Genomic DNA, 16,454 nt, shown 5'->3' with positions numbered 1-16,454 from the left:
CTTTGCTCTCCGTTGCCATTTTAAAGTTGCTTTTTCCAGTACAGGGGCTGGGTGTGTTTATTCTTCCCAATGGAGATGCCTCCTCCTGGGTCAGTCCCTGAGTTTCTCACTAATAAACCTTTGGCTCGTGGCAACTTCTGTATATGGGTCCTAATTTTTAAAACTGAGATCATTTGAAAATGGATACAGTGTCATGGCTAAGAGCATGGGCTTTGACATAAAGGAGACTGTGTACAAATCCTGCTTCTGCTACTTCCTGGCCTTGGACAGATTACTTGACCTACTGAGCCTCAGTTTTTTCCTCTGTCTAAAGGGAATCATATTAGTGCATTGCCCACAGAGTTATTGTGAGGATTTGAGAAATAATGCATGTATTACCTAATTCACAGCAACCGCTAATAGCTGTCATTATCGTGTTTATTATTACTGACAACCAGCGCATGTGTATACACACACCAGCAGATTGTTGAAAACACCCAAAGATGTCCACAGGACAACTAATTTCAGCTCTGGCTGCCAAAGAATTCTGGGTCCTTGCTCATCATGCACTGGCGTGTCATTCACCAGTTCGTTCAGAGCTGAGACACTGCCCCCAGAGAGAGAAGGTAGATGGCGTGAGCAAGTGCTGGTCAAAGAACATTCTCCTTCATGGGTTGTCCTTTTCTTCCTGACCGCTTCTGCCTCTCTGCTCTTGGGTTTCTCCCCTCCTCCTTTGATAGTGTTTGTTCCAGACCTTCCTTCTGACACTGAGGCTACTGGCTAGAAGCTGTGGGAGGTGGGTTTCAGCTCTGCATAAGCAAGGACTTTCAAAGGACTGGCACTTCCAGTTATGGAAAGCACTGCTCCTCTTGTAACAGCTTCCATCTCACTGGAGATTCTGCTAATGTTTATAGAGCACCTACTGTGTGCCAGGCAGTGTATTGGGCATATACACATTGTTTCTTGCATTTATTTATCCTGTAAAGTCCTTTTATGTAGGTTTCAGGATGCCTGTTTAACAGATGAGACATCTGAGAATCAGATTAAGTGACCTGCACATGGTCACACACCAGTGTTGGGAGACTAAGATTCGAACTAGATCTTTTGAATCCAAGCTCATCGTGTTATGTAGCTGATGGCCATCCCTCAGGATTATTAAGTGATATGTTGGAGTAAATGACGTCTAGGGCCCTTCTGAGCCCAGGATCATTTTGTGATTCCTTTCTCATTTATTTATCCATCCACCCATTTTCCCCATCTAGATTATATGCTCCTTAAGGGCAAGGATAGCATCTTTCTAGCAAATAACCAATATAATGTTTGAGAACCACCTGTCCTTGACTGATCGATGCTGTCCTACTTCCCTGACACCTAGAAGTAGGAGAGAAGAGAGAACCCACCGAGAAAAGGGTCACCCAGAAATTCCAATTCCAGGAGTTTACCACCTAGAATTACTAGTCAAGTGCACACAAAAAAAGTGAATAAAGGGTTTGGTTTTTGGTGGTTTTCTTTTGTTTTGTTTTGTGTGTATGTGTGTGTTTCTTTTTTTTGCAATATTACTTATAAGAGTGAAAGATTGGAAACAATTTGAAAGTCCAATCATGGAAGAATAGGTGGAGAAATGATGGTGAATCTGTACCATCGTTAAAAACAAGGAGCTAGATCTACACACACTGCAATGAAGCAGTATTCATATACATTATTATGTGAAAGAAGCAACTTACAGAAAATTATGTGTGTATAATCCTGTGTTTATTTTAAAAATAATCCCAAACTGTATGTATATATGTAGTAATGGATCTAGAAGGATTTATACCAAATTTAATTGTGTCTTATGTTTTAGGGAGGAGGGAATGGTACAGGGATTTTTCTTCTACCCTGTTTCCCCGAAAATAAGACCTAGCTGGATAATCAGCTGTAATGGGTCTTTTGGAGCAAAAATTAATATGACCCAGTATTATATTATATTATATTATATTATATTATATTATATTATACCTGCACTTATAGTAAAATAAGACCGGGTCTTATATTAATTTTTGCTCCCAAAGACTCAGTCGAGCTGATTGTCCAGCTAGGTCTTATTTTCGGGGAGACACGGTATATACACTTTTGTATTATTTAGATTTTTACAATGAACAAGTATTACCTTTGCATTTGAAAACAAAATAAAGATTTTTTTTTTAAGTAGCGTCAGATATTATATAAGGGAGGTAGAAGCTGTGGGAGGTAGAGACTAGCCAGAAAAACTTGCCTCTCTCAGGTTTCCCTGGTTGGAAACAGCCCTCAGATCCCACCCTTTGACATAAGCAGCAAAGGAGGAGCTCGTGGTTTTTTCTCAGATCCAGTTCTGTTGTTTCCCACTCTTTGTGGTGCCACGAGTATTTCTTACACCGAGCACTAGCCCAGGCCTGCAATCACTATATATACTTGTCATTGAATGGTTACAAATAACAGCACGGAAGCCGTGGCCGTCAGAGTTGAGGGCATCTGACAGAGCCATCTTTGAGCACCTTCTTTGATAAAACCCACAGTCCCCGGGGGAGAGCAAGAAAGGGAGTGAAATGAAAACCAAAACCAGGAAGGACGAGCTTACCTATCTCCAGCTTTCTGTTTTAGTGGCCCTGCTGCCCAAACTCACTGACCAGCCACAGAGATCTGGTGAAGCTTCCTGTGTGACTGGTGTGTGTACGGGGTGGGGAAGCCCCACTCACAAAGGTGGTCCAGATGCCTCCTAAATTCTCGTCCCATACCAAGAGACCCCTTTTGTAGTTATAGCTTGTTTTCACTGTAAAATTAATACTCCACAGAGAGCATCTCTGGAGTGATAGAGAAGAAACCGGTAATGGGGATCCCCTCAGAGGAATGGGGGAAGGGGGGAAGGACTTACACTTTCCATTGTGTATCCTTTCTGTATTTTCTTTTACCACTTGGAAACATTATCTGTTAAAAAATGAACACTGAAAAAAGTAATCATGCGCACTGAAAAAAATGTGGAAAAATTACAAAAGTATAAAGAATATTAAACATCACACAAAGAGCATTGCTGCATGTCTGTGCTAGGTGTCTGCATTTTTATAAATGTTGATATAATATACAGACACATGATAGGTGGCATCACACTTTAGATATAATTCTATATCCTTTTTCTGTTAACAATGTATCCCATGAACATTTCTCCAAATAGTTAAAAATTATTTGTAAACATTTTTAATGGAGGTACCAGGATTTATTTAATAATTCTCCTCCCCTATAATTAGACATTTTTTCCAATTTTCTGTTACAAAAATACACTGAACATCTTTGTGCATCTTTTTCCATTTTTCCATTTTCTCCATGCCTAGATTGCAGATCTGAGTTGTGCCCACAGAAATGGCTGTGTTCTCTGGGTTCTTTCATGTCTGGGTTCTCCAGAGTTCTTTCATCTACATTATTTCATCTGATGAGGGTAGGGAGTGAGGGTGGGATTAAGGGCCAGGGTGAGGGTGAGGAGAGGGAGGAGACCTGGTCCAGTAGGGGGTCAGAAAAGGAGGCCGTGCAGTGGAGCTGTTGGGAGGACTTCCTGGAGGAGGAAGGTCTGAACTTCGCCTGTGAGGGACAAGCAGGATGTGCACAGCAGCCCACGCAGGAACGTGGCACACACAGGGGCCTGCAGCTAGCAGTGTGCGTGTGGAGAGATCAGACTGGCCAGAGCCAAACCCTGGGCTTAAGGAAACAGTGGTCAGACAGATCATGGACCGCAGAGTTGGGACTGGGCCCATAAGCAGTGCAGAGCCGACAGATGTCTTTGAGCTTGAGATGATCTTAAGGATGTGACGTTTTAAGATTAGCTCAGCATCAGCGTGGGATGGGAGGGGGTTGAGGAGAAGCTAGAAGTGGGTAAGACCTATGCTAACAGAATAGATGGGAGGTGGTTGCCTCACACATTTAAAGGGGCCTGTTGACAGCAGAGTTCCTGCGTGTGTGGGGCTATAGCCAAGACTGACAGGCATGTGGTAGGAGTTGGAGGACAGTCATAAATTTTATTCCATACATTTCATTTACCCAGAAGTTTCACCTATGGATTTGGCAGTGAGACTGAGTTTTTGTGGGCATGACAGGTTTCTTTTTTGTAATTGATCTGTAAGATTTTAATGATTAATGTACATTCACATTTCACATCCTCCTTAATGGGAAATGCCTAAGCAGAAATTGCTCTCCTGGGAAGTAGGCCTGAAGCTGGTGAGTGAGGCAGGTTTTGAGATTCCTCCAGCTGAGTGTCATCAGAGTGCACCTTCCTCCTTCCTTGGATGTCTGTTTCTGGGTCCCAGTGCCCACTCGGTCTCTCTGCCTAAGGAAAGAATTAAGCCTCCCAGAGGCCTGTAACTTGTGATATTGTCATCCCAGGCCAGGGAGGTGGGGGGAGGTTCTGTTCCAATGGCAGGGTTTTCATTTAATGCCCAGCACCCACCATCTGCCCATACCTCATAGGTTCTTCCATCTGGAACTCTGTCCCTGAATTATACCCCTCTCGCTCTTCTGAGAATTTAACCCCTGGGAGTGTATCAGAACCAAGCCTATTTCCACAATCTGGTACCCGAACTCCACCTGCAGCCTCTTCTCCGTGACTTCCTGACTTGCGTGTTGCCCACCAGCAACTACGAGCTGTTTGTGATTCCTACATAGACTCACTTCTGTGCCTTAACTTCGGCCATCCCTTCTACCTGGAATACCCTCTGCTTTTTCTTGGAAAATTTTTGCTCACCCCTCAAGACTCAGCCCAGGTATCACCTGCTTTAGGAAGCCTTTCCTGACACCCACCAGGCTGGGTTAGGGGTCCCCCGTGTGTTCCCATTGCCTCCGCTGTGTGTCTGTGTCTGTTGTTGCGTTACTGTGTTGTATTGTAATTTTCTGACTATTTGTCTGTTTCCTCCAGTAGACTGTAAGCTCCTCAAGGGACCATACCTTCTTCCTCAGGGTACCCCCAGGGCTCAGCACAGGGCCCAGCACCCAGCAGGCCCACTGCATGCTCAGTCTGCAGTTCTCTGCAGTGTGATAGGACATTCTGAAGCCAAGACCTTATTCATCCATAAAGCCTCAACCTGCCACCAGTCTCTGGATTTTGAGGCTCTTTAGTGGGTGTGCATATAAAGGATTGTTATATCTTTTTTGTCTTAAGTATTTTGTCTGATATTAATGTTATTTTTTTTCATTGCTCTGGCATATCTCTTTTCCATCCTTTATGTTCAACCTTTCTGTGTAATTCTGTTTAGTGTCTTTTAGTCAACATCTAGCTGGATCTTTTAAAATCCTATCCGGTTGTCTATGTTTTAATAGGTGTGTTTAATCGATTCATGTATGTTGTGATGAATGATATATTACTATTTCAACTTATCCCTGCCACCTTAACTTGTGTTTCATTTTATACTTATTGTCCTTAGCTTCTTTTTTTTTCATTTCCTTACCTTTTGTTAGAGTGATCAAATTTTCTATTTTTCCTTCTTTACCCTTCCGGCTTGGAAACTTTGAATTGTATTTCTATTCTTATAGTTAGTTATGCTTAGCTATTAACATATATACTTAAAACTATAATTTCTTCTAAAGAAGTATAAACATTTTCATATGTAAATTCCACGAAAAGACACAGCTCTTATCCCTCTTTACCCGTTGAACAACCCTTCTTCCTTATTATATTGTCTAGAACTTAATGTTTTAAAATGGTTTCAATGAATTTTTTTACGTTCCATTGTTAATTAAATTAAGCAACATATCATGTTGATTCCTGTGCCTACCATTGTTTCTTGCATCCCATTTCTTCTCTGGTTTACTTTTCTGCTTGCCAACGCACATCCTTTAGTGGTTCTTTCAGTGAGGGTAGCGCCATCTTTCCTGAAACTCTTATTTATGTATGTGTGTATTGTATGTGAGTTTCTTAATTGTTTTAAGAAAATGAAATAACTTATTAAAGCTAATCAAGTTAAACATCGTTAACACCCCAGGAACATGTACTAGTGAAAGTCAACTGGAAATCTGACCAATTTTTTTTCTGATTCAGCCCTTACTGGTGAGACACCCCCAACCTCTCATTTTTACTTCTTGTGCCGCCACAAGCTAGGAAATTATCACCAACAGTGGGCAGATCCTGTGGGTAAAATAATGATAGTAATATCCACTGGGTAGTAATACTGCTCAGTTCCTGGTTGTTCCAGGTACCTCTGCCAACAAACTTTTATTCTAGAAAGAAAATGAGGATCCTTGGGTCCCAGGGAATGGGTCAGGAGTGTCCTAGCTTTAGCCCTAACCTATGTTAGATGCTCTAGTTGTATAAATTGTATAAATCATTTGTTTCTGCAGATAACTTACTTCTTGGAGCCTTAGTTTCTTCATCGATAAAATGGGAATAATATTGCCAACCTTACAGGGTTGCTGGGAGGTTCATCAGTAATGTGGATAACGCACCTAACACATGCCCCGCACACAGAAGAGGTTTGGTGACAGGTAGTGGTTATTACATTGCCTGGCCCGTAGGAGACTCACTGAACACTTGTTGAATGGATGCAGGAGCCTGTCATAAAAGGCTTCATTGAGAAGATAGGTTGTAAAGGTGAGATCTGGACAGATACTAACAAAGGAAGAAGGCATTCTCTATGGGAGCAACAGGGCGAGCAAAGGAAAAGCATTGGAGGCCCGTTCATTGCTGCCCTGCTCAGGCCAGCGAAAGGAGCAGTCTGGCTGGAACAGACGCTGGGTGGGGGTTTGGGGAGGGCAGCCAGGGCTGAGTGTACACGGGGATCTCTGGGTCCGCCTGGCCAGATGGCTGTTCTGCCAGGCCCGGCTCTGGCCCTTGGTTCCCCTTCCTGCACAGCCCCTCATTCTTGATAGGCAGAGGCTGGCCCAGTGTGGCCTAGTGGCCAAGCAAGCTGGGGCTTAAAAGAGGAAGCATCAGAATAAGATTGGTTTTCAACTAATACTTTATTACGGAAGTTGAGTCATTCTACTTCTGCTATTTGTCCCCTCTGGGCATTCAGAGAAGGACAGATTTTTACTTCCAGATGAAATAGTCATGAGAGGGATTTGCCCTGGTCTGCCCTGGCCCCTCAGTGGACATTTTCAAGATGACCCTGTAAGATGGAGATTTTTTTATCTCCTTTATTTACAGACAACCAAGGCTCAGTGTGCTGAATGGCTTAGATAAGGCTCGACATCTTGACTATATGGTGCTGAAACAGAGACGTCCCATTTTCTCGACGATAGCATTTGTGAGCCTGGTGAAGGGTCAGGAAGTGAACTTCCATTTAGCATCTTCTATTGGCCAGGCGAACCGATTGGCATTTCATGTACTCTTCCTCATTCAGTCCTCAGAACAACTCTAAAGATGCTGAGAGAAGAAACTCAGCCGCCTGCTCAAGGTTTACTTTAGCATGCAGGCTCGGGAGGCAGCAGTGTGGGGTCAGCCCCACCTCTGCAATGTGTAACTGTGTGACTGTGTGGGCAGGCTTCTTCTGCGCTTCCCTCAGCCTCAGCCTTCACGTCTGAAAATGAGATTAACAATGGTAGGTGCTCAGTAAATATTGACAATGACTGTTCTGAATTGGTGTCATCCGGTCCTCAAATAACCCTGACAAATCGGTGGCATTTGGGGAACTAAAAAGGACCTCAAAAGATTTCCTAGGCCACTGGTTTGCAGACTCTTTTCCTTGCAGACTCTTTTCCTAGGATTCTGCAGAGGTCCTTGGTGGGTGGAGGGAAGCTGTGGCCCTGGCCCTTATGGTTCTTTAGCAGAGCAGCTGTTTCTAATGTGAGTTGCATATCTGTTGCATGCTTCTTTTATATATTGGGGGTTGAGGTATGATTACATTTGACAAAAATGGTCCCATTGCTTTTTTTTAAAAAAGTTGCCAAGGCTCAAACCCCTATCTCCTGGTTCCTACTCTGTTGTTTTTACTGTGCTTTCTAAAATAGGGAAGTGAAATATGACACATTTTAGAAGGTTATCATCACATTAGATCAAAGTTTAAACCATTATTTTTGTACCCTTCAGTGAATAAAAAATTCATTTAACCTGAACCCCATTCCTGTCCCAGAATCCTAGGAACAGAAATTTTGCTGTCGAGAAAACGTTGTCACAGCCTTAGACCAGAACTGCACAATAGAACTTTCTGCAGTGATGGAAATGTTTTCTAGCTGCACTGTCCAACATAGTAGCTACTGTAACTGAGGAACCGATTGTTAAATTTTATTTAATCTAATTGATTTAAATGTAAAATAAATACATGTGGCTAGTGGCCGCCATATTGGCAGCACAGCCTTACAGGATAGAGAGGGGGTCAAAGAGGGGGTCGAATGGCAGTCCCTGGCCCCTTGCCGTCAGAATTGTACAGAAAGCTTGTCAAAAGTACAGATTCTGGGCCTAATGCCCAGTGACTGAGTCCATAGGTCTAGGGTAAGTGCATTTTAAGAACTCATCTGGTTATTCTAACTTGCAGTCAGGTTAGAAAGCTCTGCATTAGCAAGCTCTTCCTTGGGTGGGAGAGTGGAGCCGGAATCAGGCATTTAGCCCTGGCCTTGATCTGGGGGATTACAGCAACCTTCTGGGGAATGTCAGTCTCTTGGAGAATGTGATGGAAGCTACGGACCTCTTCCCTGGCGAGATTCAAACTGCATATAGTTTCTGCATCTCATAGACCATCCTGAAGCCACCCTTGAACCCATATTAAGAACGCGTCCTCACCTTGCACAGGAGACCTGGACTACGTGGTGAGGGAGCCAAGTTTAAGTCTCGGGGTCCAGGGGCCTTGTCTATAGCAAGCGTGTTATCCAGATCTGCCCAAGAGTTGGTCTGGTACCAGCCCAGTCAGTCATTCCTCCCCCCACACTTCCCCAGGGGCTCATCGAGGTACCACAGCAAAGAGAAGAGACAGTGTACAGGCATCGGGCCCTAAAAGAATACTGAATGAATTCCACCCTTTTCCCTTTTGCTTTTGTTTTCATGGCCTTGTGAATGAGCTGAGCAGATTTGGCTATTGCTCCTGCTCACGTCCCCAGCCCTGATGGAGAGCAGAGGACTGAGTGCATTTGAGGCCTAAGTGGAGCTGGGGAGAGAGTCCAGACTGAGTAATGGATCAGGATTTTGACCTGCCTTCAAAGGCAGAGACATAACTAGCTCCCATTTAGTCCTCCCTCCCCACAAGTTGCAGGAGAGAGAAGGGGCAGAGCTGCCGGGCTGTGATCTGGGACAGTGAGCCAGGGACCAACGCCCAGGGCTGGGAAGGCCACCTGGCCGACAGTCCCAGGCTTAATGCAGAAGCCCATTTTTGTGGACCAGAACCTGTATACAAGTGGTGAAGGAGGGAAAGAGGGAGTGTGTGTGTGTGTGTGTGTGTGTGTGTGTGTGTGTGTCTGTGTCTGTGTGTCTGTGTGTAAAAGAGCTGCTGTGGAGCCAAAGTGCCCTGAGAATAGCTGCTTGAACTTGGAGGCCTGAGTCACGGTCATGTGGCACAGGAAAGCCAGCCACAGGAGAAGCTGTACAGTTCTCGGTCCGTGATTTCATGCCACTGGGAGGTGAGGGGCAGCCTGTTTTCCCCGTGCCCTTCACAGGTTCAGCTGCCAGCTGCTGGATTAGCTTCTCAACAGCCTCCTTGTTCCTCTCTCTGCCTGCCAGGCTGTTGGATGAGTCACCCAGGAACTGCAGAGGCCCTCAGCGTGGCTGCCTCCCCCTCAGGTTCTCCGGGGCGGGGGATCCTGACATGCTCATGGAGGGAGGACCAGGGCCCCTGGCCAGCAGTTTACCTAACCAGCAAGGTGAAAGGATGGCTCTGGGGGTGATGGGGTGCCCCACAGCCTCTCTAGTGGAGCTCTAGCTCAGGATGAGTCATGGCAGAGACGAGCGATGTGAGCCCCAGCACAGCTAGATCTCGAACAGCTGGGTGTCCTCACAACAACCACTTACCACTTGGCCTCATTTCTCTCACTTGTCAGATGGAACTGCCTCTTCATTCCCTGTGTTCAGGATCACCTTGTCTCTGAAGGTCATCCTTTGATTCCCTCATTCAGCCAACATCATTTGTCCCATCTGTGCCCTGCTGTGCTATCCACTGAGGTCACCACCTCTGCCCTCAGGAGCGCTCTCACCAGAGAGGACCATGAGTTCCCACTTGTGTTGGCCTGTAACCCAGGAGACTTGGGCAGCCCAGAGCCTGGGGTTCTAGGTCCTGGCCCTGTACTGCCATGCGCAGTCTAGTTGACCTTAGGCAAGTCACTGCCAAATTAGGCTTCTGTTTCTTCAAGTGAAAATGAGAAGGTTAAAGTAATGTGGAGGTCCCTGTAAGCACACCTCCAAGACTGTTAGGTTCAGAGGTTTCAGTTTGTTTCTAAGATCTCAGTCCCCATGGCAAAGAGGCAGAGAAAAGGAGGAGCCACTGTAGGCCCTAGATCAACTCCTTTTTGGAGGTTGCAGGGGTTCAGGAGGTGTGAGGTGGAACGAAAGTGTGGTTACTAGAAAAAAAAGGCTGCCTTGGAAGACTTTCACCTAATTGCAGTCAGAACCCCTCTTAGACTTCTTAAGGTCATCGAGTAACAGTGAGACCGCCCATTCAGCCTCCGCAGTGTCCAGCCTTCAGGCATCCATGCTGAAAGCTGGAGCCTCTCTGAGCTGAAAGCTAGGAGGCCCTTGAAGGCAGACTGTAAGGATTTAATTAGTGACCAACACCCCCACGCCCCTCACCCCACCCTAGTCAGGCTGGCTCAGTCTTTCCCAGCCATTGTAATGAGGCAGATTCAGTAAGAAGGTTTCAGCCTAGTGTTTCCCAGCTTCCCCTTGTCTCTTTTAAGCTTCCAGAGTGATAGGGTAAAGGCCACAGGTGTTAGAGGTTTGGCTTCCCGTGGTCTTTCTGCCCCAACAGCAAACAGAGACTGTGACCCAGGAGGAGCAGAGTTACAGCAGGGAAGACTCCATCTGTCAGTAACAGCTTGAAGATCCAGCTGCCGTCAGAGAGCACTTATTAAAGACCTGTCTGCCTCCAGCGCCTTCTCAGGCTTTGTCTACAGCAAGTCACGACCCTGCCTTTTGGGAGTTCACAGTCCCAGTTTTTAAAAAGTTTCCAAATGGTCAAAATCTCAAGTTGGTGCAGTTCTATTTCAATTCTAGTGTACACGCTGTTTGCACAGATTGTTGCCACGCTGGGCTCGCCCTCCCTGCGGCTTCCTGGTAATAATGCACAGGGCTGCTGGACGTGGAGCCCAGAGAGGTGGATTCCTGTGCTTTGTCCTCCTGTTTCTAGAGGTGTAGGTTGGCGTCGGAGGCTCTAATTTAAATTATCCTACCAATGTTGCCTGAAAGAAAAATGATACTGAGGAGAGGGTTTCAGCAAATGAGTTTGGACATTACAGAAGGAAGCACGTCAGTTCCTTCTGGAGAGCCACAGACAGATGCATCTTGGGAAAGGAGCCAAGTGCTGGTGCTGCCGTTTGCATGCTGACTTTTGGACTTTGTAAGATTTCATATACTTATATATATATGAAATCTTACGAAATCTAAATATATGTATATGAAATACACATATATACGTACATATATACATATATCTACCTCTTGCTAGGGAACAAGACTTTGATTCCTTCCACTTGGAGAAAAGCTACTGTGGACAGTGTAGACATGTAGAAGGCAAGGCTTGAGCAGTCAATGAGGTGACTAATGTTTTGGGAATATAGGATTCACCACCCCGTTCTGGGGAAACAAAGTTTACCCGTGAAACAAACAATAGAAAAAGATTCAGCCCTTCTTTATGAAGGCAAGACGGAACGCACCTGTTTGTGCTATGGTGTGGAGGAAGTGGGCTGGAAGCCTCCTTGTTGAGCAGAGTGCAGGAATCTGTTTATGGCGGTGTGCTGGTAAGGCTGGGGGCTCACAGCGCATGGATTGCTGTAGATGCTGAGAGGTTGACTTCTTTGCCATGTGGGATGTTTGGAGGATAAAGACATGCGGCATAAAGAGGCAGAGCCCCTGTTCCCCCTGCTCTCCTCCAGCCCAAGCCTGACTCAGGCCCCTCAGGGTCTGCCAGTGACCTGCTCTGTGTTTGGTCTCTCCCTCAGGGTGAGTGTGAACCTGGGAGATGGCAGTGATGGAAATGGCCTGCCCAGGTGCCCCTGGCTCGGCAGTCGGGCAGCAGAAGGAGCTCGCCAAAGCCAAAGAGAAGACACAGGCAATGGGGAAGAAGCAAAGCTCCATCAACAAGCTTGAGGCTGTGGAGAAGAGCCCCGTGTTCTGCGGGAAGTGGGAGATCCTGAACGACGTGATTACCAAAGGCACAGCCAAGGAAGGCTCCGAGGGAGGGCAGGCCGCCATCTCCATCATTGCCCAGGCCGAATGTAAGGGGCCGCGGGTTGGGGGGTATTGGCAGAGAGGGCAGATGGGCGGGCCTGCAGATGGGTGCAGCCCTTGTGCAAGGGTGGCTGGCATACGTGAGGCTCGGGGTCCCCCTATGGAAGAGGGAGGTCAGGGTGACCAGTCTATGAGATTCTCACAAGACACAACTGGGGGAGTTAAGCCAAGAAAGAGTGGAAAGTGAGAGCTATCACGGTGCTGGGGAGTGAAACACTGGGGAGAAATGGCAAGTGGAGGCTTTTACCCCTTGTAACCAGAGGTGGGAGGCAGGAATGCGTGGGCTTCCCAGGTCCTGGGGATTCTGCAGGATTGTCCAGCAGGCGCTTAGCCTTCTGCTGTGACCTGGGCAGCCTGAGCATCTTTGGAGAAGCCCCAGACAGGAAAGGCCAGGTCTCCTGGAAAGCCCCTCTGGGGCTTGATTCCCTTCCACCTCAAGGTGGCCCCACCCCAAAGAATGAGCACCTGCTCATGGGCCTGCTGGGCAAGTCCACAGGCCACAGGCTGCTGCAACGTGAAGCCGGCTCTGGTCCCTTCTGGTCCCGGCAGTGCCTCAAATGACTTGAAATGGTGGCTGCCGTCAGAGCCTGAGAAACTCCCAGGAAGGTTGGGCAGGGCCAGGAGGCTTCTCTGTCCCCCCACCCACCCTCCAACCCAGGAGATTTCTTAGGCCAGAACCTGGTGAGACGGACAGCTCGTGACGGCATTTCCCCCATATACACAAACCCTTCTGGCTGGTTTTTGAGGAAAGATGAATCAAAAGTGAAGTGGAGTGAGTGACATAATAAACACACACACACACACACACACACACTAGCTTATAGTTATTGAGCTGTTATATGTGCCAAGCACTGTATTGAGGGTTTGTAGACCATCTCATTTAAGGTTCACAGTAAGTGGAGTGAGGTGGACACCCTATAACCCCACATTATAAGCATGTTCTCTGCTCTTGACCCTTAAGCTGGGAGGTGGGGATGAAACCGGCAGTGAGAGGAGCTGGCATGGGTGGGGAGGTGAGCTCCCAGACGGAGGTGGTCTGGGAAGGAGGAAAAGCAGCAGCCCAACACGGTGTCTGTAAAATGCCGCCCTCCTTAGCGCTGAATTCCTGTTCCTTTTTCTCTCCCTTCTGCTTGTCCAACCCCTTTTTCTTTATTTAAAAGGTGAGAATAGCCAAGAGTTCAGCCCCACATTTTCAGAACGGATTTTCATCGCTGGGTCGAAACAGTACAGGTAAGGAGGCCAGCTTGAGTGGGACACAGGGAACTGAAGCCAGCGTCCTCCCTCCCCCAGCTGCTCGCCCAGGCCGCTCCCAAGTGACCCCTGGCTCCCTCCTTCAGCACCTGTGGTGCAGTCTTGGAACCCGCCCAGGCTTTCCTGGCTGAGCTGCTCTCTCAGCCAAATAAGCTTTTCAAAAGCTTTTCACGGCGTGTGGATAACTGCCTCTGGGTCACATCAGCTTGACATTTTATTTTTATTCAGAGTCCTTGCTGCTCCCCCTCGTTTCCCATCAATAGAGAAGGTGCTGGGAACAGGAGTCACTTTTTCGCTGGTGCGTGACCATAAGTACAGGCCTAGAGGGCCACTGTAACTGTGGGAGAAAATTGCTGTGTCTTTTCTCCTGCGGGACACACCCCAGGAGGAAACAGGCGGGACAGACAGACTCCCAGCTGCATCGTCCTGTAGAAAGGAGAGCTGACGGGGGCTCAGTCTGTTCCCAGGCTCCCAATCCCCAAAGATGACTTTTGGCAACTGAAAGTTGAACCTGGAAACAATTCCCTCCTCTACCACCAGGCAGACTTTTGTATCATTGGAATTTGGAAACTGCTAGTGATAAAAAGGTTGTGAGGAGGGCTTTTACCCTTGAACCAGGAAATGCTTAGTGTTTGGTCCAGATGCTGTCCCAGATGCCTTTTGTCCAGGGTAGGGGGTTTCTGATGGACCCACTTCTTTCAGCTACTTGAGAAAGCATGTAGGCCTCCAGCAGCCTCCCAGGACTGGGGTGAGTCTGCCTCCTTTGTGGGGAGCAGAAGAGGAGGCCATGGGAAGGTGACTGAGGCTGTGGCCTGCTCCACAGCTGTTTGGCAGTGGTCCTTGCAGAAACTCTTGCCAGTGCCTTAATACTCGGCGGGATCAGAGCCCAACGAGATCCATGGTGGTAGTGAGCCTCAGGCCACCAGAGAAGGTGGGACAGAGTCTCTGTGTTTCTGCGGCTCCTCACATTCCCGTGGCCACCAGGGATCGGAGGTGACCAACCTAGACTGTCCCTCCTTCTGGAGGCAACAGAATCAAGCTCTCGTCAATTAGAGGCTGAGAATGCCCATCATGGGGTGTGGCCCTCCAAGGACAGCTCACCGTGGAGAGCAGGGAGAGAAGTGTGTGTCCAGAGGAGCAGCGTGCGCCCCATCACAACAGTAATGACTACTGTTTGTCGGAAGCTTGCCTGTAGGGCCAGGCGCTGAGGCAAGCTTTTTAAATAAGCTGTTTCGTTTAAGCCTCCTCTCCACCTGCGTGGCAGAAAGTTCTACACCCATTTTATAAATGATGAAACGGAGGTTCTTGGGGGTTTAGAAATGTTCCCATGTTCACACAAGTAACAACTAACGTACTGGGATTTGTCTATGACTCTCACTGCAGTTACCTAAGCAGTTACGTCTTCCTTCCTCCTCATGCTCAAAATACATATCTGTCTCCTTTTTGACAGCCAGTCTGAGAGCCTGGATCAAATCCCTAACAATGTGGCCCACGCAACAGAGGGCAAAATGGCCCGGGTGTGTTGGAAGGGGAAGCATCGTAGCAAAGCCCGGAAGAAACGCAAGAAGAAGAGCTCGAAGTCCCTGGCTCAGGTGGGAGTGGCCTTGGCCAGACCCCTCCCCAGAACTCCTGAGCAGGAAAGCTGCACAGTCCCGGTTCAGGTGAGACGCACCACCACCCCAGAACCGTCCTGAAGGCACCTATGCCTTGGCCCTGGCCTATGTTCTAACACCTGTGTTTTCCCCACAGGAGGATGAGTCCCCACTTGGTGCCCCGTATGTTAGAAATGCACCCCAGTTCACCAAGCCTCTGAAGGAGCCAGACCTTGGCCCACTCTGTTTTAAGAAACTCGGGGAGGGCTTCCGGCCTGCACTGCCTCGATCTGAACTCCACAAACTGATCAGCCCCTTGCAATGTCTAAACCATGTGTGGAAACTCCACCACCCCCAGGATGCCGGCCCCCTGCCCCAGCCCGCTCACCCCTTCCCCTACAGCAGGCTGCCCCATCCCTTCCCATTTCACCCTCTCCAGCCCTGGAAACCTCACCCCCTAGAGTCCTTCTTCCTGGGCAAACTGGCCTGTGTAGATAGCCAGCAGCCCCTGCCCGGCCCACCCCTGGGCAAATTGGCCTGTATAGACAGTCAGAAGCCCCTGCCTGGTCCACCTCTGGAGCCCAGCTGCCCACCTCGCGGCACGTGTGAGAAGTTTTCTGTGGAAGAGTACCTGGTACACGCTCTGCAAGGCAGCGTGAGCCCCGGCCAGGCCCACAGCCTGACGAGCCTGGCCAAGACCTGGTCGGTGGGGGGCTCCAGGCCCCAAGAGCCCAGCCCCAAAACTGAGGACAGCGAGGGGGTCCTGCTTACTGAGGCAAGTAATCCCCACACATATGTACACATACCACCACTGAGTCCTGGGCCGAGAACAGCCAGAAGTCAGGGAGGGGCGGTGGGGTGTACCTGCAATGGGAGAAGGGGCATGACTGGAAATCTGTCAGACCTGCTCTCAATTTCCCACCCTTTGGTTTTCTCTCTTTATCAAAGTCACTCATGCATGTGATAACAAATGAAATCGTAGCAAATTGCTTATAATAGATGAACAGTAGTCTCCATTCCACCTCCAGGCTCACGTCTCAGTCTTTTTAGCTATTTCTACTTTTAGTTCTTGTTGCTCACCTCCTTATTGCTGGACTATGTGTGTGTGTGTGTGTATTATATGAATAATACATATGCTGAGAAACAGGAATAAGAAAATACCAACTTCAGAAGTTACCCCGTGACACCTGATGTGAAAGATGAGGACTTTGCCTGTCTTCACTACTCCCCTACTTTCTCCCCTCTAGTTCTCTTACTGGACAATTTTGTAACTT

At 47.8% G+C, this 16,454-nt stretch overlaps 1 protein-coding gene across 1 annotated transcript in view; it reads left to right on the top strand.

Annotated features, from left to right (window-relative positions):
- MAP3K14 (mitogen-activated protein kinase kinase kinase 14) overlaps positions 1 to 16,454 on the top strand; it is a 40,272-nt gene that overhangs the window by 10,014 nt on the left and 13,804 nt on the right. The window contains exons 2-5 of the mRNA XM_019752318.3: positions 12,049 to 12,324; positions 13,498 to 13,567; positions 15,039 to 15,249; positions 15,338 to 15,955. Coding sequence (XP_019607877.1) covers positions 12,069 to 12,324; positions 13,498 to 13,567; positions 15,039 to 15,249; positions 15,338 to 15,955 — 1,155 coding nt within the window. The 5' untranslated portion in view covers positions 12,049 to 12,068. The remainder of the gene's footprint in view (positions 1 to 12,048; positions 12,325 to 13,497; positions 13,568 to 15,038; positions 15,250 to 15,337; positions 15,956 to 16,454) is intronic.

The sequence above is a fragment of the Rhinolophus sinicus genome, chromosome 12 (assembly GCF_057876585.1).
Source record: "Rhinolophus sinicus isolate RSI-liver-muscle chromosome 12, RSI-T2T, whole genome shotgun sequence".
Taxonomy (NCBI): domain Eukaryota; kingdom Metazoa; phylum Chordata; class Mammalia; order Chiroptera; family Rhinolophidae; genus Rhinolophus; species Rhinolophus sinicus.
This window is presented reverse-complemented; position numbering and strand designations above follow the sequence as displayed.